This window comes from Dermacentor andersoni, chromosome 2, assembly GCF_023375885.2.
Source record: "Dermacentor andersoni chromosome 2, qqDerAnde1_hic_scaffold, whole genome shotgun sequence".
NCBI classification, from domain to species: domain Eukaryota; kingdom Metazoa; phylum Arthropoda; class Arachnida; order Ixodida; family Ixodidae; genus Dermacentor; species Dermacentor andersoni.
The window spans coordinates 40,496,826-40,520,721 of NC_092815.1; the positions used below are offsets into that span (position 1 = coordinate 40,496,826).

Consider the following 23,896-nt stretch of genomic DNA (forward strand, 5'->3'; position numbering starts at 1 on the left):
TTAAGGTGCATTGTAAAATAATGATAATGATCTAAGCGCGGTGAGAAAACTGCCCTAAATAATTATCGGCCTATTTCAATAATTCCAGTATTTTCTAGAGGTATTGAGAAAATAATGCATATGTCATTACTATCATTATTTTAACCATTACAACTTGCTTGAAGATTCAACGTGGTTTTAGAAAGCACTGTTCTACAAAAACAGCCCTCCCAAGACCAACAGAAATTATTATAGATGCATTCTGCCATAAACATATGGCACTAGGCATATATATAGATTTCTCTAAGGCCTTTGATTTAATTAATCGTTCTATCCTTCTTAAATCAGAAAATTACAGTGTGTACGGTACCACCCACTCATTTCCTAAATCTTATTTTTCCAACAGGTCACAGTTCGTAGGTACTAGTAACGTGATATCTACAAGGAAGCCATTTATCACTGGTGTGCCGCGAGGAAGCATTTTGGGGCCACTTTTATTTTTGACTTACATAAATGACATCATACACTGCTCAGACAATGCTTTATTTGTTTCGTATGCTGATGACACAACCGTTTTTATTACAGGCAATTTGGAATCAGATATAGAAATAAAGGCTAAGAAGACGCTGTCTGATTTATAACGCTAGGCCACGATGAACTGTTTAAAAATCAACCCTAAGAAAACGAAAGTAATTTTGTACATGCCTTGAGGTAAAATGTTGACCACTAATATGAATTTGCTTCAGGGTTGCCAGCACTTAGAAATCGTAGATTCTGTTAATATCCTTGGAGTACATTTTTCAAAGCACGTTACCTGGAATGAGCATGTTGATTACCTCCAATCCAAATTGTCATCTGCCATTGGTGTCGCTGCACATATGTGACGCATTATCCTTACTACGGTGAGGTAATGCTATATAATGCTCTAGTGGTATCTATCATGCAGTATTGCATCCAGGTGTGGGGCACAACTGGTGCGACAAATTTGCACAAGCTAGATTTGCTGCAGAGAAGAGCCATACTGATGTACATTATACTTACTCCACAGAACCACATTTTTCTAATTATGAAATTCTTCCTGTGTTTTGTTTTTAAAATTATAGGTTGATGTAATAAAGGTTTCGTTAAATTAGGCATTCATGATGCAGTTCATATGGCAAGACTGCGAGTAAATACAAGTGTTCGTCAGACCAGACAAAGAGCTATGCTATGTGCCTACCCCTAGAACTTCCTGTGATGAACAATCTTTGTCTTACACACTACCTTCACTACTAAACATATTAAACCGACAAGATTTCGATCCTTTATGTAACCAGAACTGTCTTATCAAACGTTTTTTCCAGCTTAATTATTTGAAGGACTAGTACACGCCTTCCATCTTTTTCCTGTTCTTGTTCACCGCTGCTGTTCATGTTGATTACTTGTACTGCCATTTTGCTTGTTTGATCATTTGCCATTTTGTTACTTTCATTCTGTATTACTTGTCACTCTATAACGCTTGTTCACTTTGCAATTCTAATGTATGACTGGCCATCATCTTGCTGTTCTGCAAACTTGTAAGGGGTTGGGACCTCGTCAAGCTGTTTGAGCGTTTAGTCCTGCATTCCTACTTTTCAAAGGAAATAAATATGATTGATTGAAATAGGATATGACTGATATATTTCGGTGCTGTTCATGCAATCTGTAATGAAGTGAACTTACTGTACAAAGCCATCATTTGCTATTTACATACGATACACTGCTAATAGCAAGTGTCACACGCAACCTGGCTGAGGATTGGTCTTGTAAATTACTGAATAAAAAAAATAAAAAGCATGTAGACAAGATAAAACAGCAGGACAATGGGCAACCAGGTTGGAGGAGAGTAAAAATTGTGACATTCAATAGTACTTACTGGGATCACGTTCAATGTCAGGTCTCCTCCACAACCATTTCAGATAATTCCTAAAGCTCGGTGTGGAAAAAATTAAATTATGGGGTTTTCCGTGGCGAAACCACTTTCTGATTATGAGGCACACTGTAGTGGGGGACTCCGGAAATTTTGACCACCTGGGGTTCCTTTACATGCACCTAAATCTAAGCACTTGGGTGCTTTCGCATTTCGCCCCCATCGAAATGCGGACGCCATGACCAGGATTCGAACCTGCGCCCTCATGCTCAGCAGCCCAACACCATAGCCACTAAGAAACCACGGCCGGTGAAGCTCTGTATGGATTGTTCTCGCGATGAGTGGTAATAAAGCCTCAAAATTTCCGAAGCACTGCTTATTTTCCAAAGCATTGCTTAAAATACTCAAGTTTTGGTCACCCTATGCAGTAATTTAAAACAGCAAGATGCATGTGTACTGAGCTGCTTTGGCCCCATTTCACGCGAAACATTCAAACATTTGAGGGGTCAAAAGATTACGGACGCAGATGTAAAACTGCTCCACCCAAAAATTTGCCATTCACCAAGAGTAGCACGACACTGCTCTCGAATGGAGGGCAATCTTTCCTTTCGCAATACTTCCTCCATATTGCGGATTTCCGCAGAACTCATTTGCCATAACTTCTCTGTAAAACCAATGCCCTCAACATTTAAATACAAAAGTAGAGGCTGTGCTATAACAGCTCCTACACCCTATGCCCTACACCCGCACCCCCTAGCAAAATCGGAGACATGATGCCACAAAGTCATGTTTCATAGATGGGTTGTTGTCATACGAAACCATCTAGAAATCCAATTGAGCTTGAATAGCTAGAACAATACCTTTACTTGGTCTTAGGATGGTGCACAGTATGCAGATTGAGTGCACAGTATGCAGGTGGCATTTGGGGCTTTTTCACAAGCAGGAATCTAGTTCTGCATGTGCATGGGCAGAAATGCTACCAATGTGATGCTTCGAACACCATCACTCCAAAGTCTCGTGATGTGCTACCCACAATTCAAACACCAGAGAGGCAGTACGCAGACACATACCTCTTCCCGGATCTGCTGCACAAGGTGTTCCTTCTCCTCTCTGTACTTGGTCTCCAGCTTTTCCCGAAGCTCCCTGAAGGCTTGCCGATACTTGGTATCACAGTCGCACTTAGCTGGAGCCTCTTCCAAGGTTGGCGTCTTATTCACTCCAGCAAGCATCTGTATGTGCCAGAAACAAAGCACAGAAACATTTCCTTACAGACTCGACAACCCGTCTCTTCCGTCCTGCCCAAACAAGCATGCCCCCATGCACATGCAGCAGCCATTTCGCTAGTGCTGACTAAAATGATGGTGTGTAGGCTGAAGACCCAAGCTTCCAGCAGTGAATATCCGTCCATGTGCTACCATCATGTAGGCTTCTATGCAATAATGCTTCAAAATAATTGAACAAGAACACAACCACATATAAAAAGAAAAATCCACACCACAGAATTTCCACTAGATATTTTTCTTGTTCGTTGCAAGTGACTCGTAACAGAATTGATGAAGCACTGACTGCAACTATGTAGGTACAGTGCTGTTGCATTATTTTCACTTGCTTTGCTCTACTTTTCTTGTTCATTGCAAGTGACTGGTAACAGAATTGATGAAGCACTGACTGTGACTATGTAAGTACAGTGCTGTTGCACCATTTTCACTTGCTTTGCTTCCTGTTCTCCAGAGAAGCTTTATTTGTAAACCTAGACGAAAGCACCATGCACAAGCATCTGCACAAACAGTTTACATATCAGCCAGGTTGCCTTGTAAGCACACAAACATGCCATAGCATATATACCACGTTTTAATGCGTATAACTTGCCCCTGCATCTAACCCATGCTTTAATTCACAAACCCACAGAACATGTGAGATAGCCCGAGCGAATAACTGCATATGGCAACATTCAAATACTTGTCAAAGCAACCCAGCACCGTTGCCGGCCCAAGGCAAAGCTTGAGAAGCAATGCCATTTTGTATGTCTAGTAATTGCTGATTTCATCACTGCTCCTCGACGCAGCTTCACATCAAAGAAAATTTTGGTTGAAGGTGTGACAACGTTGCAGCTGTGCGGTTTGCACTGGCGTTAAACTGGCACCTGAAGACCAAATTCTTGGCATCGCTTATAAGCATAAAAGTGTCGTACGTGATCGTAAAATCATGGACTGTAAATAAAATTCGTTCTTACAGTGTCTTCATCGTAATAACATAATCTGCTCTAGTTTCTCTTTGTTTTGTATCTTGGTGTGCGTGTGCATTCACATGCATCAGCAGCTCATCGTTTGCATTATACTGAGAGCCAGCTGCACTTTCCTCACAGGGTGTCTACCAAGTGGACATTTTCAATTTCCCCCGAGTTTTCCAGGTTGTCCCCGAGTGCCTCCGCAAAATTTCCCGAGTGACACAGAATTTTGTTTCATGTCAAGGCGGGCCGACACTATGTCCCCCTATGGTGCCACTCTCTAGTAAGCATGTTAAAAAATAGAAACGACTTAATCCAGTTTGAATAGCAAGTAGTAGTGTTTATTTTATTCAAAAAGAAAACAGAAGGAAGGGGTTAGCGAAAAAAATATATTTGAAAAAGAAAATCCATTGTCGAACATTCCCTAATACGAATAAAAAGGAGATGGAGTAATGGAATTTCGGACCTGTAGTCACGGCAAAAGGACCGAAAAATTGGACAGCAAAGAGTTCTTGCATCTGGACTTTCAGACGTTCTTACACATAGGCTCTATGGGGTACGTGGTGGTACAGCGAAGCCATCCGAATTAGCGGGCGTTCAAAAAGTCGGTCGTTGATTGTACACTGGCAACTCCTCAGGTCGACGACATGGCATCAAAGACGATTCGTTACGATTCCTCTCCATTACTCAAGTCGGCATTACCGTGACTTTTGTTCCCTTTCAATGAAATTACAGCTAATTTTCCCTGATAGAAGCACAAATTCCCTGAGCATTTTCAGACTATTAAAAATCCCTAAGCATTCCCGGTTTTCTCAGCTGGTAGACACCCTGCCTCAGTTTTACTGTGTGCATGCAATTGGAGAAGAAATAATAAGCACTAATACCTCGTCTCAATGAACCACTCTTCAAAGAAAGCAGTAAACAAACCTTTCGGTGTGTTTGTGTTGATGTGGAAACCCTACTACTGGGAGATTCTTGGCAGGAGGATGATACTACATTGTGGTCCTCTGAAGACGATTCATCCTGGAAAGAAAAGCTCATCCGCTGCTTAACAATGACATTGTAATGGTGGGACATAAAATTGCTCCACCAGAAGTTTTGTGCAGAAAAATTGGCAGATTAGTGCTAGGTACATTTCAATGTGTAAATTCACCTAAATCTCTACTTCGAACACCAGTCACAACTCTAGCGCCTGAAGCAAGGCGTGATGCATCATCTACCAAATGTGCATGCATAATTTAGATATGTTCAACTGCCAAAGTAAGCACAAGTGCTGTATGAAGCACATTTGAACAGTCATGCTGCACGTGCTGAAATGCCACGGCACTATTATGAAGTGTTGTCATAGCTTGCATAGCTGACTGAACATTTTTCATTTCATTCCCACTTCAATCAAGGCACTTTTGCAGGAACCGGTATTGGCAGACATTATTATTATTATTATTATTATTATTATTATTATTATTATTATTACTATTATTATTATTATTATTATTATTATTAGTTTGAAAACATACATAATTGAAAGACAAAAAAGTAAGGAGCAGGCTGGCAAATGGTGACCAAAAGGGGGCACAATGCCTGCCTACTCTTCAGGCAGAAGGGGACAGAAATAGAGAAACAAAAGATGGGAAGAAGGGAAGGAATGAAGTAAGAAAGACGAACATGACCAGATCACAAAGACTAAAGTAAAACAACGACTAAGGATAGAGAATGATAGATGCAGTATGATAGATGCAGTATGATAGATGCAGCAAAAAACGTCGCCTTTTAGTATACACAGCACAAGGCTTGGAGAATGCCAGACTTGGCCATGCCACTGTGACAGCAACAGCTTCCCGATGCAGTTCGATGAGAAACAAAGCATACAGAAATGGTAAGCACTGATGGAAGATATTGGTAGTTCCGTGCATTTCGTTGCAAGGCATTCAACTGTATGCACAAGTACAGTAGAACCCAGTTATAACAAATTGCAATATGCGTTGCAATTAGTTCAATACACGTATACCTAATAGCTTGATATAGCTGGACCCGCATATAGCAAATTACAAACTTTTGTTACACGTTCACTTTACAAGGAATATTTTGGTGCCATTCAGGGCATGTTGGTAGTAGCCATGTAACCACGTGTGGCCGCACTTGGGTATGTCAGTGAGGGAAGAGACTGGCACAGTCTTCGCTCCCAAGGAATAAAGTGCTATGTATATGCGTGGGGCTAGCTGCGCTGAGACCGGTTGAGGATCACATGGAATGGATAGGCTTGGGGTGCGCTCATGTGATTGGCGTGCAAGCGAGCCCTCTCTGCTCAATGTGCTCACGGTCAACTGCCCTCCTGCTCCATGAGAGCTGTGTTTTTAAGTGTGATAGCGATAAGGGCCCCGTGTTGCAGAAAATCTGGTGTTGGTGTCCTGCGTCATCTGTCTCTTTGCAAAAAATCATTCCAAACCATGCATATGTTATACAGCACTAAAGTTTCTCATACCCTGCCTTACATTCCTTTTAAAGTTATTCCTCAGAATTCGGAAATAACAGCCCACAAACAAGTGTCACGAAACAAAACAGCAAACATGCATGCCTTTTATGTTAAACCTTCTCAGGGTGAAATAACTGAAGTGCGAAACAACAAGAGAAGATCGGCCCACGCAAGAGGCCGCGTTTCTACCAGAAAGCTCACCTTCGGGCACAGATTGCGCCGCCAGCGTTTTCTGGTAAACATTATGGATATATAAGCTGCATTTGGCCGAAAGCATGAGAAGCAATTGGGGATCTTTGAATGCTATCGCCTTCTACTCTTAAAGGCGAAGCTTAAGCATCCTCCTTTTTTTCTTTTTCTTTTTTTTTCTTCGGCTGGCACGTTTTGTTGGTAGTCGTAAGCACACGGAGTTCCAGATGTACAGTTTGTTATAAAGAATATATTTTTTTATGTATTTTCGTAACAGATACTATATATGTTGTTTTTTTTCAATATAAAATGTAATTTGCTCTATCATTGCTCTTGGTTCATTATAACCAGGTTCGACTGTACTATCAGCACAGCACCATACTAAAGGAATGCATTGGCACTACTGTCAAATGCAATTTTAAGGTCTGCTTTGAACATAATTCCTGGAATCTGTATGGTCATTGCTCCCGCACTTCTTCAATCCCCAAACCTGTTTGCATCATCCAATCACTGATAACAAGAAACTTCCTTCAATGGAGGGACCATGACGGCCCCACTTAAGGCCAGACAGTTGCAGCTGATGAGAGCAGGCCTGTAATCTTCCCCTTTTCAAATGCGACATAAAACGATGTGAAACCTCTTTTTGCAAAGTCTTGTCCATAGACACTTTGTCCCCCACAGACACTTCGTCCCCTGAGTGGGGGACTAGGCACTTTAGAAAAGACCTATTTTTAAACAATTTGAATGAATTTTTTTACACAGTGAATGTATTTTTACCAGCCAATTTCAAAAAAGGCAATTTTTTTCTACGATAAATACTTTTTATGATATCCAAAACAAGATCTTTGTTTAGGGCCTAATTAGCAAATTAACAGCAACTCGCACGGCAACATACAGTGCACGGAATTGATTCTGAATGTTCATAGTATGTCACAAGCTATAAATCGCTGTTTTAGGTCATTTCGAAGCCAAGTGACAGGTTGTCAAACTAAGTCATAACAAACGCCAACTTGATATTTTTCTATTATGAAGGTGGGCCTTTTTTATGACTAAGTTTGACAACCTATGACCGCATAACAGGCTGATAAATGTACCTGCAAGTTTTTCGCAAATGTTATACGAGTGTCACATGGAACACTTTTGATCATGATCCGGATCTAATTTCTCTGTCGCGAATGGCGCCTTCTTTTGCAACCTGTGAGAGAGAGCCCATCGCGGTTGAGAATGCCGATCCGGATTGGGCTCGATCATGATCGAAAGTGGCCTTGTGACCCCAGTATTAGGCAATCCACAAAGCATTGGCTTGTTAAGCCAGCTTTTCAGGCAACAAGCCAGCTACCTTTTTAAGCCCCACTGAACACGCAGCCAACAAGAAGTAACAGCTAACCTTCAGTCGAAGCCTCTTCATGGGTGAGGATGAAGACGGCGCTTCCTCCTCAGAAGATTCCTCCTGTTCCTCAGAACCAGACTTGTCTTCTTCCTCCTCCTCATCATCATCCTCATCTTTCTCTTCCTCTTCATCGCCGGAAATAGAGCGAGTGGGTGCAGGTGGAGAAGGCTGCACAACACGCGGAGGTCGGCCCCTCTTTCGTGGTACACTAGTTGACGTTGTGCCCTCGCCCGCATGGCCACTGCTGCCTCTCCGCTGCTGCTCGAGGAGCTGCTGATGCCTGCGCAGCTCGTCCAATGCTTTGTTGAGGGCAGTTGTGCGCTTGGCTGCGATCACCTTCAGGCTTGTCGTGATTGGCTTGATGTTCGCCTTGTCCACAAGGGCCCTGGAACAAGCACAGCCAGTCAAAACCCTGTGATTGACAGCTGCAATGTTATACGACAGACCGCAAAAAAATGGGACAAAAGATTAAGAGGTCGGGATTAAGGGAAACAATGAGGAATTGAAAAAGTCATATCACTATTCGTTTAACAAGTCAAGGCCTCTTTCTGTCACCACATTGGAGCTGCAAAATGTTTTTGCCCGGGCTTGCTGCTATGATGATATATAGCAAACGGCATAATAATGGGACCGAAAATTACGAGAACAGATGACGCAGGCACTTTTGACTGGGCCCATGTCGTCTGTTGCTTCCTTAAACCGGTTTCAGTTGCACAGAAGGTGGATGCGTCATGACGTCAGGATTAGTAAGCTGGCTCACTTGATTCCAGCAACCAGTGTGGCTGCCACACGTGAGGACAGCTAGAAGAAATATGCCCAGCACTTTTGTTTGCTATTTTTTTTATGAGGAATGTTCTAGCAAATTCAGCTGTGTCATGCCACGGTAATGTTCATGAAACTAGGTCTGGCATTTTGAGACCTCCCCCCCTCCCCTCCAAGTTTAGTATCAAAACCTTAAAATTGTTTGTCAATCTTCTCCCTTGCCAAGTGTCATCCTTTTATGTGTGAGAAGGCGTGAGAAGCAAGTGGTAGTTTCTACTATGGGTGTGCAAATACTCAAACATTTTATTTTGACTCGAATAGTGAATGTTTAAATAATTTGATTCGTGAATCAATTATCTGCTACTCGATTTTTCAAATATCGGTATCTTCGGTGAGACCCGACTACGGTCAGTGCCTTGATGCACGCAGTGTTCCCACAGCATGCAATCTATCTGTACAAGGTTTGTGCAGGTAAACCAGAGTGATTTAATCAATTATTTACGGCTGTTGATGCAGCATGTGGGTCCACAAGCCACCAGCTGGAAACATGCCATGATCACATGTGTCAAGTTCGTCTGTGAGCCAAATTCGTCTGTGTGCTAGCATGTGGGCAGAATCTGAACTCTGTGAGCCTGCATGTGTGAACACAACATGTGTATCCGATATGATCAGCGTGCCTTCCAGTGGCTGTTGCCCTGATTTCCACGCATTTTTGCGCCTTCCATATGCACAACTTGTATTGTTCCCCATGTCTGCGTCATGTCCCATAGACATGATCTCGCAATCGATCCTTAATAAGCCTCCCGTACAAACATATGTACAAACAAAACCCAACAAACTGCCTTGCCAACGAAAGCAAGTGTACGGGATCATCGCAGTTTACGGCCACCATCTTTGTGAAACACTGTACGATGACCCCTCGTTGCGAACGCCATTTGCAGGTGAACATCAGACCCTGTTTTTAGCTTCGAGCAACCCATCCCAAGACTAGCCTTTTATTTACATGGCCGGCTCGAAAATGTCAGGCAACTAGTACGCTGGCACCCCACGGCAGACACAACATTTACATGGACAGCAGATGGATGCCGACAGAAGAGAGGGGGTGGACCCAAGACAGGCAGCAACAAACACCGAACTCTAAAGTGAAAAGGAGTCCGGGTTTTACCACCGGCCTCGACGAAGGTCGACCTGTGCATTGTCGAATAAGCGATGTGATGCCAAGTCACATGATGCGCAGTCCCATCTTTTGTCTGTCGCGCAGATTGGCTTTAACGAGGTGACTAATCCACAGAAACCACCTGCCATAAAGATGGCAGGTGGTTTCCCTTCCATTTTCTGGAAGAAAACTGGAAAGCAAATCTTTATAAGAAATAGAGGTCTGCCATTAAACAGAAAACAGCATTGGTATTCATGAAAACTTAACTTCTCTATTTCTTTGGCTTCAGAGGGAAAGAAACACTTGATTCAACAGACGTTTTATCAATAAATAATATTTTCCAGACCTTCGATATGAACTGAGTAGTTATCAGCGTTGCCATACCAATTTATTGTTCCCTTTCATAAGAGTAGAGTATACTATACATCTCAATTACTAGGTGCCTAAGTTACCAAGAGCTAGCAACATTCTTGCTGCATAATGTGACTAGTCTCCTGAGCATGCACAGCAATGTTTTTTTCCCAGAAAATTTGTAAGCATAAATAAGTTAAGCTATCCGATATTCGATTTTCGGCTCTTTTTCTTGATTCGACATTAAATTCGAAATTACTATACTAGTAGACTATGTTTAATTGGATTTTTCGGTTAACTCAATCCCAACTAAAGGTGCTGGCTGGTGCCCACGGATTTTTATGGGTCCAAACTTCCATTATTTTGATCCTAAAATTGGCCGTTGCTTGATAATTCAAACTTGACTAGTCAGCATGCACGCACCTGATCCATATGGTGAGCCCAATAGTGGCCCCTTTACTGGCAGTCTGTTGGCTCAGAACTCGGGGGACACTGAATGCACTGAGCACACATTATCTCCAGTCAAAAATGCCCATTTTCAGTGTGTCATAGGACAATTCTCAAGCAATAACGGTGGCTCACAATGTCTGATCACTGTATAGCCCGATGTCAATGCAAGCCCACGCCCCCTCCTTTTTTTGCAAGAAAATTGGGCGGAAGACAGTGTTCTCAACAGTCGTATGCTTTGCCGTGTGTATTGTGGCAAAGCTGACTCAAATCCGTGCAGTGAAGCTGACTTTATGACACCGGCCACCAATGTGCAACACATATCCTGCCCATTTTCCTGAAAAAAAAAAATGTATGAGAGTTTATTTCTGCTTTGTTTAGGAGCTTTGACGGTACCTCTACATTAGTTTTTGGCTTTGGACACATTTTAAGTGGGCGTGGACTTGATTTGGGGCATGTTAGAATCGGGCAAATACTGACAAATGAATCAGCAGTGTGATTTTATATTTTTTCTGCATCTTGTTTCATTCGACCCACGTGATAATTCAATCCATTTCATTGGTCCCGTCAAGAATAGAATTAACAGAAGTCGACTGTGTGTGGTATTGGCACACCCTTAGTTTGTACGACTTCGAAAATATGTGTCGGCAGCCCTTTGCTGTTTAAAATTGCTTACACATATGTCAAGATCACGCTATGAAAACGTTGATCATGGCTTTGGAATTCAAAAAATGTCAGCACTCGAATTTAAGAGCGATTTTACTGAAACTTCTCTCTAGGCAACTAAATTTTAAAGAAGGCAGAAAAAAAGCAAATGGGCTTTCCCAAGTCTTTTGAAAATGTCTCTACAGTGATCTTTCACATAAAAACAAATGGACAACACATCAGCCTGTGCTTTACCACATCGGTAATGGCAGATTCCGCTAGCCACCAGTTTAAAATGTTGAGGCGTTCCTAATCCCACGTTGAGGCACATTATCTGGTGGATTATTATGATAGATAAGCAATAACCTACTAGTGGGTGAGTGCAACCTGCATCATTCTAACTTTCCCCTGGCTATCACCTTAAACACAGTATTCTCAGGACTACAACTCAAAAGCTGTATGTTTGAATATAGAATATCTACATACAGGGTGTCTACCAAGTTGACATTTCCAAATTCCCCGAGTTTTCCAGGTTCTCCCTGAGTGCCTTTGCAAATTTCCTTGAGCGACAGAGAACTATGTTTTATGTCAAGACGGGAAACCATGTCGCCTGATGCTGTCACTCTCTAGTAAGCATGTGAAAAAAATTTTTTAAATACGACTTAATTCATTTTGAGCACTAAGGAGTAGCGTTTATTTTATTCAAAAAGAGAATAGAAGGGAGAAGTTAGTAAAATGCAAAGCAAATAAAATGTCTTCGAAAAAAATTGCAAATCGAGTCAGACATTCTCAAATACGAATAAAAAGGAGATGCATACAGGAGCAAGTATTTTCGAATATGAGCTATTTCTATGATAGCAAACTCAGTGGTATGAGGCCCGAACTTTGTCATAATTGAGATTCTCTCTCAACAGCTTGTAAGCCGACCTCAACTGTCCTGACATACTATCAGCCTGCGTACAACGCCTCACTGGTGCACTTCACTGCTTTAAAAAGTTTATTTTGGTTTGTACGAGGGACACTTGCATCTCGGCGTAAGCCCAAACTGTTTTTTGAGCTCAAGCTCCTTCAAAGCGGCAGCAGCACGCTTCCTTTACCGATCATTCCCAAATGCGTAGGTCCTTTCTGTTCTCGTCCTCCTTCCGCCGCACGTTCGCCCCACTGAAAAATTTAAGCGTTTTTTTGGTCAGTTTACAGTCAACGTCCCTATTTTTGAACTCCCTAGGGGCCCGCGAAAACGTATGTAAAATCGGGCATTTCGAAAAAAATGAATGCATGCCTTTTACTGCCGGTAATGGCTCAAATCGCCTCAGGCACATTCGAAAAGGCCTGCCAGTACATTCATTACGCATACTGGTGCTCGTACTGCGACAGGAGATACTGGGTGCACATTTGTATAATTAGAGAATACATACTGTGTCCCGTGGCAATTGCCCCTTCCCATGCTTGTTATGCTTCACCACAATATTTTTGCGTATGCCTCACCAAGTAACATTTCTGTACAGAGGCGAAGCTGACTTTTGGGAACGGCATTATGCAATGCACAGTGCTTTCCGAGCTTCGAAGCCAATCACAAGGACCACAAAGGAGGAGTCAATGCCATTGCTGACAGCGGCGGATTCTTTCAATGAAAAACACGGCAGCCAACGGCAAGAAGCATAATAGCGAATGTCGAAGCAGTTAAGCCTAGCGTTGCCACAGTGGTGGCTACGGCTTCCAGAGGATCTGCGTACGAGAGCACCGGTTCAAGCTGGCGAGGTAATCAAAAGGGCAGCGGTAGTGGCTTTGATTAATGCCGTTTTGGACCTGCGGTCACGGCAAAAGGTCCGGAGAATCAGATGGCGAAGGGTTCTTGCGTGCGAAAGTTCAGACATTCTGATACAGTGACTCTATAGTGGTGCCACGAAACCGTACGAATTATTGGGCATCCGGAAAGTCTGTCGTTGACTGTACACTGGCAACTCCTCAAGCTGAAGAAAGGCTGTCAAAGAGGATTCGTCTCGATTGCTGTCTGTTACTCGAGCCAGCATTACCGCAACTTTCGTTCCCTTTCAATAAATTTACAGCCAATTTCCCCCGATAGAAGCACAAATTCCCCGAGTTCTCCCCGAGTTCTTCCAGACTATTCAAAATCCGTGAAAATTCCCAGTTTTCCCAGTTGGCAGACACCCTGTATATAGTCTCAATCTAACCTGGCAAGCTCAGCACAATGAGCGCTATCAAGATCTTTCCAAGTTCTTGCCGACATTTTGTTGCCTTCACACGGGTGACTGGTTGTACACATAGGGACTGGCAATACTAACTGCTGTCTTGTGTTATGAAGAATATGTACTTTATATTGTACATTTGACCTTAAGGACAATGTATCCAGTAGAGCAAAGCTAATAAGTTTTCTATGTCAGCTGAGAGTGGCCTCTGCGGCTGACATCTCGAATGCACACCGGTGTATAGCCAGTACGAACCTCTGATGGTAGCCGCCAAAAAAGCGAACGTCGTAGCACTGGTCGTCGACACGAATGACCTTGGCTGGCCAGTAGGGAAAACCTTTCTGCTTGGCAAATACCAGATCGTGTGGCGGGTCGCATGGCTGACAAAACCAGTACTTGTCACGCTTCTCGTTGGACATGCGGTAACAGGCGCTGCACTGCCGCATTTCATTCAAGTCGTAGCTGCAGTCACGCAACATCTGTCGGGCCATGTCGGCCATGCAACTGTGTACTGCATAATAAAGAGAGGGAGAGGGAAACAATGACTTGGATGAAAACATGGCAGTGCCACCTACCTAATGCATTACTATATTCAATGCCTTGCTCTTGAGAAAAAAAGGTGCACACATTTCTTATGGTAATGAAAAGACAATTACATTTCAGCATAAAACATTATGCAGTTCAAACTTGTTTACTGGAATAAAGTTAAAACCTTGGTGCAACGAACTTCAACGTAAAGAAATCCTCGAAGTAATGGATCATTTTAGTTTTAATAACTTGATGTCCATGAATGCCTTAAGTATTTAGGCTCAATATAAAGAAGTGTGTTCCAAAAAGTCGCAGTTCCACCCGAGAGCCGAAGCATCAATTGGGATAGCAAGTTAGTAGACCGTTACATCAAGTAAGGATAGCAGTTTTATCACCATATACACTTGTAAATATTCGCTTACTAACTAAATTAACAAGCACGGTGTCACGTGCGCACAGGTAAACATGAACACAACTCCCTCGATGACCGTGGAAACTCACTGCCAGAACACCGGAGTGAGGAAGCACAGCTGCAGCAGTGAGCAAATTGACCTTCGTGCTGCCTCTTGCTTCAACGCAAACTAAGTGTCGAAAGCATAGCGCATACCAAGCTACCAGCACTCGGCGCACTTTGTCGACATCGCATACTGTTTTCCAGATAAGGCGCCCACACAGGCATGCTGTATGCGGCAGACATGGTAGTTCCAAAACTCCTGCATCGAATACGTCGTCGAGAAACAGTGGTCTTTCTCATTGCTGCGTGTAGCACAAGCACCTGCGCACAAAAGCAGCAGCTCACTATTGCACTTCTCCACAGACCGCTTTCTCTTGCATATGCCTGGATGCTTGAGCCATGCCACACTGCACGGCTACGTGAGGCGGTGCAAAAGATTAGTGCATCCACTTCTACTGCGTGGAATGCCTCCGCGCAGGCAGGTACAGCTGGGCATGGCCTCCGAGAATTGCATCAGCATCAGCGCAATCTCAGAGGCCATAAGCCGGCTGAGCCAAGCCTGCACAGCGAAGTTCACATGCCTCCTCGATCACACAGAGGAGTGCTGTGTTGTGTGCCATGTGCTGCTCTACCGGGACGAGACAAGTGGAAAGCGGACGCGAGAAAGCATCACAATGGAACAGAAGGCAACTGTCTAAAGGCTGTCATGTCAGGTGCTAAGTTGCATGTTGCACACGCCAAAGATTCTTTTGTGGTATTATTCAAATTTTGTTGTATGCGTGGCTGTGTAGCAGTTCTACAAGCTGCAAGGCTGTCTTCATATTTCCATATTTACAATTGTGCACCCCATTGGTGCATACATTGCAGTAAATGACAAATGGATATAACAAAGTAACAGATATACCGAAGTTATGTGAGCTCCCCCTTTCACTTCACTTTAACAAGATTTCAGTGTACCGACAACATGCATGTACAGTGCTGAAGGAATGAGACGTGCGAATTTAGGGCCAACTAATGCGCATACTTTCGTTTCCACTGACTGCAGTTCGTGTCACACCAACGTAATTTTGGCATGTACACTTAAATCGGAGTACGCTTCACCTTTGGTGACCAGATTCCTAGCGACACGAAATGGTACTCGAGTACTTTGTATGTATGCTAAGTTCTACTAAATGCTCCATGTCATGTTTCATTCTGTGAGCATTGTACCTAACAGAGCCGTTGCTCTGTAAGAATGGAAACCAACGTGGAAGAGGATAACAGAAAAGGAATAAAAAGAAGAAAAAAAAAACAGAACCGCATACATACTGCCGTAATAGATGACAACGTTGTGCACAATGGTCTGGGCATCAGCATGGAACTCCTCCAGGCTCGTATATTCGCTGTTTCGCGTTTTCTCTTCCATAGTGATGAGGTCCATTTTCTGGTAGATAAGATAGCCCTGCTTCCAAGCATCCCCTTCAGCCAACAGCAGCCGATGTAGGTCTTTCGTCTAAGCAGTGAGACAAGCAAGCCATGCAACTCCGTGAGCACCGCACATGTTGCCAGTCAGGTGTGAGAAACAGCACGAGTATGTGGAATGCAGAGTGAAAAATGAACCAGTGTACACCGTAAATGTACACTCTGCCACGCCTTAGTTGAGTGTTGTATTGGGTGCCCCGATATTCGGATGGTGCATCATATGATGATGACTAGCTAGTGCAGAAACTGGTGCAGACATAATGATAGCTGCAATGCTCCACATTCTAGTTTTGCTTGAGAGGTGTAGCTAACCTGCGGAGATCTCAGTGACATTCCCAAAACCAAAACTTCCTTTACAATCACGCTTCTAAGACGGGAGTAATTAGAGATCTCTAGAAGGTGCCTCTGCCCGATAAGGATGATAGGACATTTTATGTCCCAACATACATGGGACACAAATGTCGTCTGTCGAAGCACATAGAAACAGGCATAAGCACTCGCAAACTCCTTGCTCCAAACTTGACGGTTTCTCAGATTCACTTAATTAAATGTATAATAATATATCAGGTGCGCTCATAAAGTTTGTATTATTGGCACTGTAAATTTAGAACAGATGTACATGTTAGGCATCAAAATGAGTGCACATCTCTAGTTTTAGCGGAATATAAAAATTGTGTTCTATATATGGCACCACAGAATCCCACCAGCTAGAGCATCAAAACAAGAAAGGCATCCACTGGGCAAGTTAGTTGAAGCACAAACAGTGATCCGTTTTCTGAATTTCAAGGGACACAATTCCAAAGAGATTCCTGCTGAGCGAGTGGCAGTGTACGGCAACTGTCACCATGCCCCGTTGCCGAGTTACCCTCGTATATTCATGCAATGGGCCACTAGGATTGCAAACTGGCTGCATGTTTAAATGCCATCAATTCAACGCGGAGCACGTCTTATTTCTTCTTTCTCTCTCGCTGTCTCTAAATCTTTTGCTATTTTTGCTGCCACTTCGCTTACCCTATTTTAGCAAAGGTGGCACAATGTTTTTTGCAACATGGTGTGGGGTACAGAACATGTGAAGCAGGGTTTTCAAGCTCTGGTTCAAGCAAGCAGTGCAGTGGTGGTGGTGTTCAAAGGCCACACATTTAAAGCACGAAAGAGCTACATATGTGGCCAGTCAGCATTGCTGCAAGTAGCGTTTCTGCCTTTTTGCTTCCAGTAAGAGGCATTTCAGTGCAAGAACAACACACAAAAGAGTGCACACACGCGAAGACTGCTGCAAACAACAAACAACAGGCACACATTCTTTTTTTTATTTAATTAGAAAACGAACAGCGCGAGATGAAAAAGAGACAGAAGGAAGTGGAGAACACAGGCAGTACACAACTTCTGTCTCTTCGTCTTTTCAAGCTGTTTATTCCCAAATCATGCTGGTAGTTCCACCTACAAATTTTCAGAAGATGTCCAAAGGTTGGATTATGCCAGGAATTGTGAGTCTATGAATGTTACCATGGCCTAATGGAAGTGGTACAACCATAACTGTGGAAGTATTTTTTTCTAATGGCATAGCAAATTCTGTGACCAAAGCTGGAAAGGTTTAAAGTGAAAAACGGCCTCTTTCTCCAAGTACACACATTGTAGGCAATATCATGGGAAAAGGCATGAAACCACATTTTTCTTTTAAATTATGGTGCTGAAAATCACACATTACCCTTAGTGACACTGTATCCTTAACATCACTTTCTACTTTCAAATCATACTGCACTATTTTCTACCTAGCAACCCCACACATTCATTCACGGTGTGCGCTGAAAATACTTTTACTTGTCAGTTCAGTGAAATGTGCCCACATCAAACGGACACAATGACGTTCCTTGATGACAATGACAGTATGTGTAAATTGCAGGAGTGAATTTCAAAAAATAAAAAATAAAAAAGAATTGCAATTGCCTACATGTTTTCGTACCATACCTTCTGCCTTTCTTCATGATAACCAGATAATTCCCTTATTAGATGAAGCTTCTGCTAATTATTGCCCGTGTTAATATCAATATAAATTGCAGTAAAGCTTGCAACTGCAAGGCTCCTTCATGTACAAAGGCAAGAAAATTTTCTGGGACATGAAAGTGAGGCCTGCGAAAAGGCACAGTGGAACGTCAACTAGCAGAAGGTCTTAAAGCCATCAAAAAGATATATGAACCTATTGAAGGAGTACCTTGAGAAATGTTTTGGTATTTCCTTGTTTTTGAGTTTGGAAAGGTACCAAATGCTTCTGTGCGCAATAAGCAATTAATGTGTCCGTTTTTGATTTTCGAAAAGATATCAACTGCTTCTGTGCGCAATAACGAATTAAGATGTGTCTCTTTGCTGTAACATCATGAGTCACACATGAGATCAATTGGCAATCACGTGGCATCGCAGACCACTGATGTGCCAGTCATACCAATGTAGTGCATCCACTAAAGTGGAATGCAGCTGAAACGAGAGTGTCGAGCCATATGGGTCCTTCCTTTTTGCTTCACTTGTGCAACTCAATATGCTACTTGAGTGAGATTCGGGGAACGCAAGACATACAAAAAGTACTGGGAAAGAGCAAGCTGCCAAGATAGAACGAATAAAGGGGGGGGGGGGGTAGTTACATCAGAATTTGCACTCGTGATGATGTGGCTACACTAACGTAGGACATATTTTGTAGCATGCTGCAGCAACTGAGGCTTGATACCGTGATTACAATGTTGGCAGCTACCTACTGAAGAAAGAAAGAGTAAGGAGCAAAGTACAACATTCTGGGTCAATGCTCCTCTTAAATCTAGCCACAGACCCATGTTTTTCTAGATGAGATTATTCTACCAATCTGTAGGAAATGGCTGTAAATAAATGGGAAGTTGAAGGTATACACTGCGTATTTCCATCTCGCTTCTAGCATTGCCTATCCCAAGTAGCAGCTAAATTATGCGTCGAGTGTTTTATAGTCCCTCATTTCATATTTCTTTTTCTACACAATCATTCCAGGCATAAGCCACTGTACACAAAGGTTTGCATGTTTATCCACTCATCCTGGCCTCAAAAAAGTTAACTCAGTTTTGAGCAGAAAGCCCATGTTATACGGACATTACCAATACAAAGTCTAGCAGAACCCCTCAAACATACTTTTCATGAGTCCACAGACAAAAAAGTTGCAGCCAAAAATGTATCAAATGAAACTGTAATGAACTTAGATTATCACACAGTCATCAGCAATATTATGAGCCAGGAAGAATACATATTAATAAATGATGCGTCGGTGGGGTTATACTGCAAAAATGATTAAACCTATCTGTAGCAGGTATAGTAGATAAATAATATACCTCCGACAAATTTCTATGACGATGATGACTGTACTGTATTAGCAGCGTACACAGTGCCAACAGCCTGCTCATATAAACCAGTACTGTTCGGGCATCACTTTAAGAATCAGTACCCTGTCTAACATGGAAGACAGCATGAACACCAGGAAAAAAGAAAAAGAAACTGCATGCACAAATAAATTAAGTGATGTGAAAAACAATGATTATGTTTAAGCAAATAGAATGAAACAGCCCAAAAATAAGTAAAAGCAGACATCTAGAGCAAATTGAATAGCAAAGGAGTACATTCATTCCAGCCAGCAACCACATTCAAGCAAGCAGCACTAGCAGAGCAAAATAAGTGGCGAAAGGGGTATTGGGGAAGGATGCTTGATTGAGGTGGTTCCTTTACCTGGGCCTGCCGTGGCAGATGAGGGCTTTGAGGGGCAATCTATCAAATTCCACATGAAAAGTGCACATGTCAGCTATCTCACGGTGAGGCTTGCATGAAGCAGCAACTACGTGGAACACATCTGAAAAGTATTTTTGGCACGGCGTCGCCCAGCCTCAACGTGTTCATTTCACACCACATGATAAACAAACACTTGCTCTGGCCAAATGTGCACCACAGAAGTAGATACTTGGATTGGCGACTAGGTGGAACACATTTGAGCCGGGACTAACGGTGTGGTCATCACAAAAGGTGAAATGGATGCACTGGTGCCAGGCGATGCCGTGCTAAAAATATGTTGCAGACACATTGCATGTGGTCGCAGCTTAAAACTTGCAGAACGAGCTAAATATGCATACATGGCAAACTGCTTATGCTGTATGCCCAATTCATACTGCGAAAAGAAAATTACATAAATTTAAACATAGAAAGGTAGCCTGCTTGCTTGACTGGGCATTCTGCCTTTCACTGTGTGCATTCATGTGCCATGCACATGTATGCACATGACAATATGATTACAAACCATTTTGAGCAAAACAACAGCTTTTGGTTTAGAGATCAAGATGACACAAAGAGTGCACTCAAAAACACTTGTTTTGAGGAGATACAGCGACTGTTGTAACACAATGGTTAGCAAGCAACTAAAGCTGCATAGATGTTTCCACAAAATAGACACGAGATCAAGGACTCTGCTGAAGGCTTCCTTTACACCAAGCAGGCATTGGTTAGGCTACAATACAAATCTAGTGACAGTTCCAAATAAAGCGAAATAAATTTGCTCACACAGTGTTACTGAAGACAATGGCTCATGGAAAGTTTATAGCAGAAGATAGCTTGAAAACTAGAAAAATAAAGAAGGCCCCATACTTGCTAGCAGTTTGTTCAGTACCAATACTATTTCTACTTCAGCTTAGTTAAGCACACTGTATTGAAATGTCAAAAGTTGTCATCTGCTTTTACTGGAAGCACCATTAATAAATTGTATTTCTGTTCAGTCCATGTATGCTAAGCTGCAATCACAGGTTTTGTTCCCAAAAATAGCCCCTGTGAGAACATTAAAGCATGAAATGGCTTCCCAGTGACACAGTGGGATAGAGAACAGACTTACGGCCACTGCTGTCACGCTTGACTGACATCAGACACAAACCAGATCTGTATGCAGTCAACGCCAAGCTGAACAGATCTGCTAATAGTCTCGCTCTGGATAGAACATCCCTTTATCTCAAGTTGAACTGATTCAAATGTCAAATTAAATCTCACTCGTGTCAGCTATTTTGCACAATGCAATCTAGCCATCGTGTCCTATGGCGAGTATGAGCCAATATCACTTCCTGCATTTAGAAAACCATTAAAATTTCCAAGTTTAAAATATACTGATGGCAAGAAGTTTCTTTCTCTTTTTTTTTCTTCTTGTGGATAGCTGTTACCCGAGCGATTAAGGTACAAAGCCCCAATTTGTTGTTGAAACGTTTATTAAAATAATGAAAAATAAGGTTCCACCCCCAGGAAGCACGCCCATCAGGGCAGGGGAGGGATGAAGAAGGAGACCAGCTCAAATATTGACCATTTTGGAGTTGCTTATAGATATAAGTAAAGATAGAGATTGTGAGAATACTGACATTGCCTTGTAGACCTAATTCAATGTGCTTGCCATTGACATTGACATTGCTGGCTATGAAAGTGAGGGAGCCTGCAGGTTACGTCACAGAAAGCGGAGCTGCTGGTCATGCCTCACCACTCACCAGTAATGCCCAGTTTAGTGACTGCAACACTGGAAGTCAGTCACACTAAGCGCTCAATAGAATTAAAACGAGCCGCTCTGAGTTCCCAGGGAAATGACAACATAGGACCAGGCTTATCCCACGTCATAAAAAATTCATTTCCCTGGTTTTACGTGCCAAAAGCACAACATGATTATTAAGCATACTATAGTGGGGGACTCCGAACTAATTTCAAGCACCTTGGGATGATGAAAGTGGTGATCCGGTGTCACGTGCCTAGCTTTAGGCAAAGCGGCCATGGTGTGGCCTATAACGTGGCCTGTCCGAGTGACTTGTTACACCAGTGACTAGTTACACCATGTGACCACCACTTCCAACTTCTGCAACATAATCTGTGGACTGCTTTGTACCTAAAGCTGCACTGCGCATGGCACATTTAGAACTGGTTGCAATAGATCATCATAGAATTATTGATCTGTTCAATGTTCAAGGAAATGAGCCTTGATACTACAATTACTGGATCTGCAATTGGCTACAAGGAAACACGTCTGCAGAAAAACATGGCAGCACTAAATGAGCATGGCCGTTCAGTAAAATATGAAACTGAAATGTGAAACCGCAGCAAATCTATAGGGTGTTTGATGGTTGAATATGCAGCTCAATGCATCAAATAAAGCGCCTTCTGCTTTCAGTAACAAAATTGGCCTTTTTTTTTCTCTTCTTTCTAATCTAACAGTGCCTCTAGTCTTAATTTCACACTTTGAAGGGTACAATAAGTCTGTCAAACATTGCTACCATGCAAATGAGGTGTAATAAGATTTTACTGAACTGAACACTGTCTGGTAGGGCAAAAGCATGTTAAAAAATAGTTGCGGCAAACCCAACAACCAAAGTGAAATCTACACATTTCAATATTTTGGGTTGCATGCGACCCTTTGTTCACAACCTGAGAACTTCAATTCTGCACAGAAGCCGAAATGTAAATAGAATACTTGTTGGCAATTAATCTGAACTAGGAACACAAAATGGTGAACCATACATTGTGGCTTGGGAAATTGCTCTAACTTTCCTTTCTTGCACCCTATTCTGGCTCATGACTACTGTCACAAGTAATGTGTATTGGCATTTTTGCAATTTTTGACATAATCTCCCAAATCCAACTTTTGCAATGCGACTAGAAAAATACCGTATTTACTCGAATCTAACCTGCACCTCTTTTCCGATAAAATGGGTACAAAAATTGCATGCACTAGAATTGAGTACGACCCTAAATTCGCATTACCATATCGCCATCGGCATTCAAAAAATGGCCGCCTCATACGGGGCTTCTAGCCTAGCTGCCGTAGCTTCCTCCATGTGCATACCTCCATGTTGTATGTGTAACCAGGTGGTGGTGTAACCTAGTCTACTGCCTGTCTTCCCGTTTTCTGCATTTATTCAATCAGCAGGGAAGCGCCGACTGCGAAGACATGCCGAGTCCACCATGATGCCGCATTTAACAGGAAAGTTATGTGCACGGAGACGGACGGAAATCGGGCCGCATCACGGGCGTTAGGAGTTCCTGAAACTTGCGTGCAGGACTGGCGCAAACAGAAGGAGAATATTTTCGCCAGCAAAGCAACAAGGAAGGGTTTCAGTGGACCGAAGCAGGGTCACTTCGCCGAAATAGAAGAGCTGCTCACGGAATATGTGCAAGAGCAGCGAGCGGCACGGCGGCCTGTGACGACCGATCTGCTCAAAGTATGGGCAATTTAGCCCTACAGAAAGGGCTGATGCGGAGCGACTTCAAAGCGAGCAGGTGCTGGCTATCAAATTTTATGAAAAGAAAAAGCTTTTCTTTTCGAAGGAGGCCAGGGATATGCCAAAAATTGCCCGAAGAATATGAAGAGACAATATGTTTTGAAGTTGCGCCATGACAAACGGCTACCACTTGGGACAGATTGGAAATGCTCATCAGATGCCGCTCTACTTTGACATGCCTGCCACCACAACCGTTGAAAAGAAGGGGGCAAAGCAAGTGCACGTTTTGTCTCCCGGCCACGAAAAAACTAGAGTCATTGCAATGTTTTGTTGCACTGTGGATGGGCACAAGCTGCCCCCATATCTTATCTTCAGACGAAAGACGCTCCCGAAAGGAATCGTGTTTCCGAGTGGTGTGATTGTGCACGCAAGTCAAAAAGGTTGGATGACCACGGTCTTGGTCGCTGACTGGATTGATAATGTTTGGCGGAAGAGACCTGGCGGCAG

At 42.8% G+C, this 23,896-nt stretch overlaps 1 protein-coding gene across 2 annotated transcripts in view; it reads right to left on the bottom strand.

Moving 5' to 3' along the window:
• Positions 1–23,896, bottom strand: part of LOC126542400 (zinc finger MYND domain-containing protein 11) — a 115,616-nt gene that overhangs the window by 18,393 nt on the left and 73,327 nt on the right. Inside the window, exons 6-11 of one of the 2 annotated variants that reach the window (XM_050189457.3) lie at positions 19,890–19,928; positions 16,005–16,188; positions 13,970–14,225; positions 8,144–8,531; positions 5,022–5,117; positions 2,938–3,096 (exon numbers count right to left, since the gene is read on the bottom strand). In XM_050189457.3, coding sequence (XP_050045414.1) covers positions 2,938–3,096; positions 5,022–5,117; positions 8,144–8,531; positions 13,970–14,225; positions 16,005–16,188; positions 19,890–19,928 — 1,122 coding nt within the window. The remainder of the gene's footprint in view (positions 1–2,937; positions 3,097–5,021; positions 5,118–8,143; positions 8,532–13,969; positions 14,226–16,004; positions 16,189–19,889; positions 19,929–23,896) is intronic. The other variant, XM_050189458.3, reaches the window with a different exon arrangement.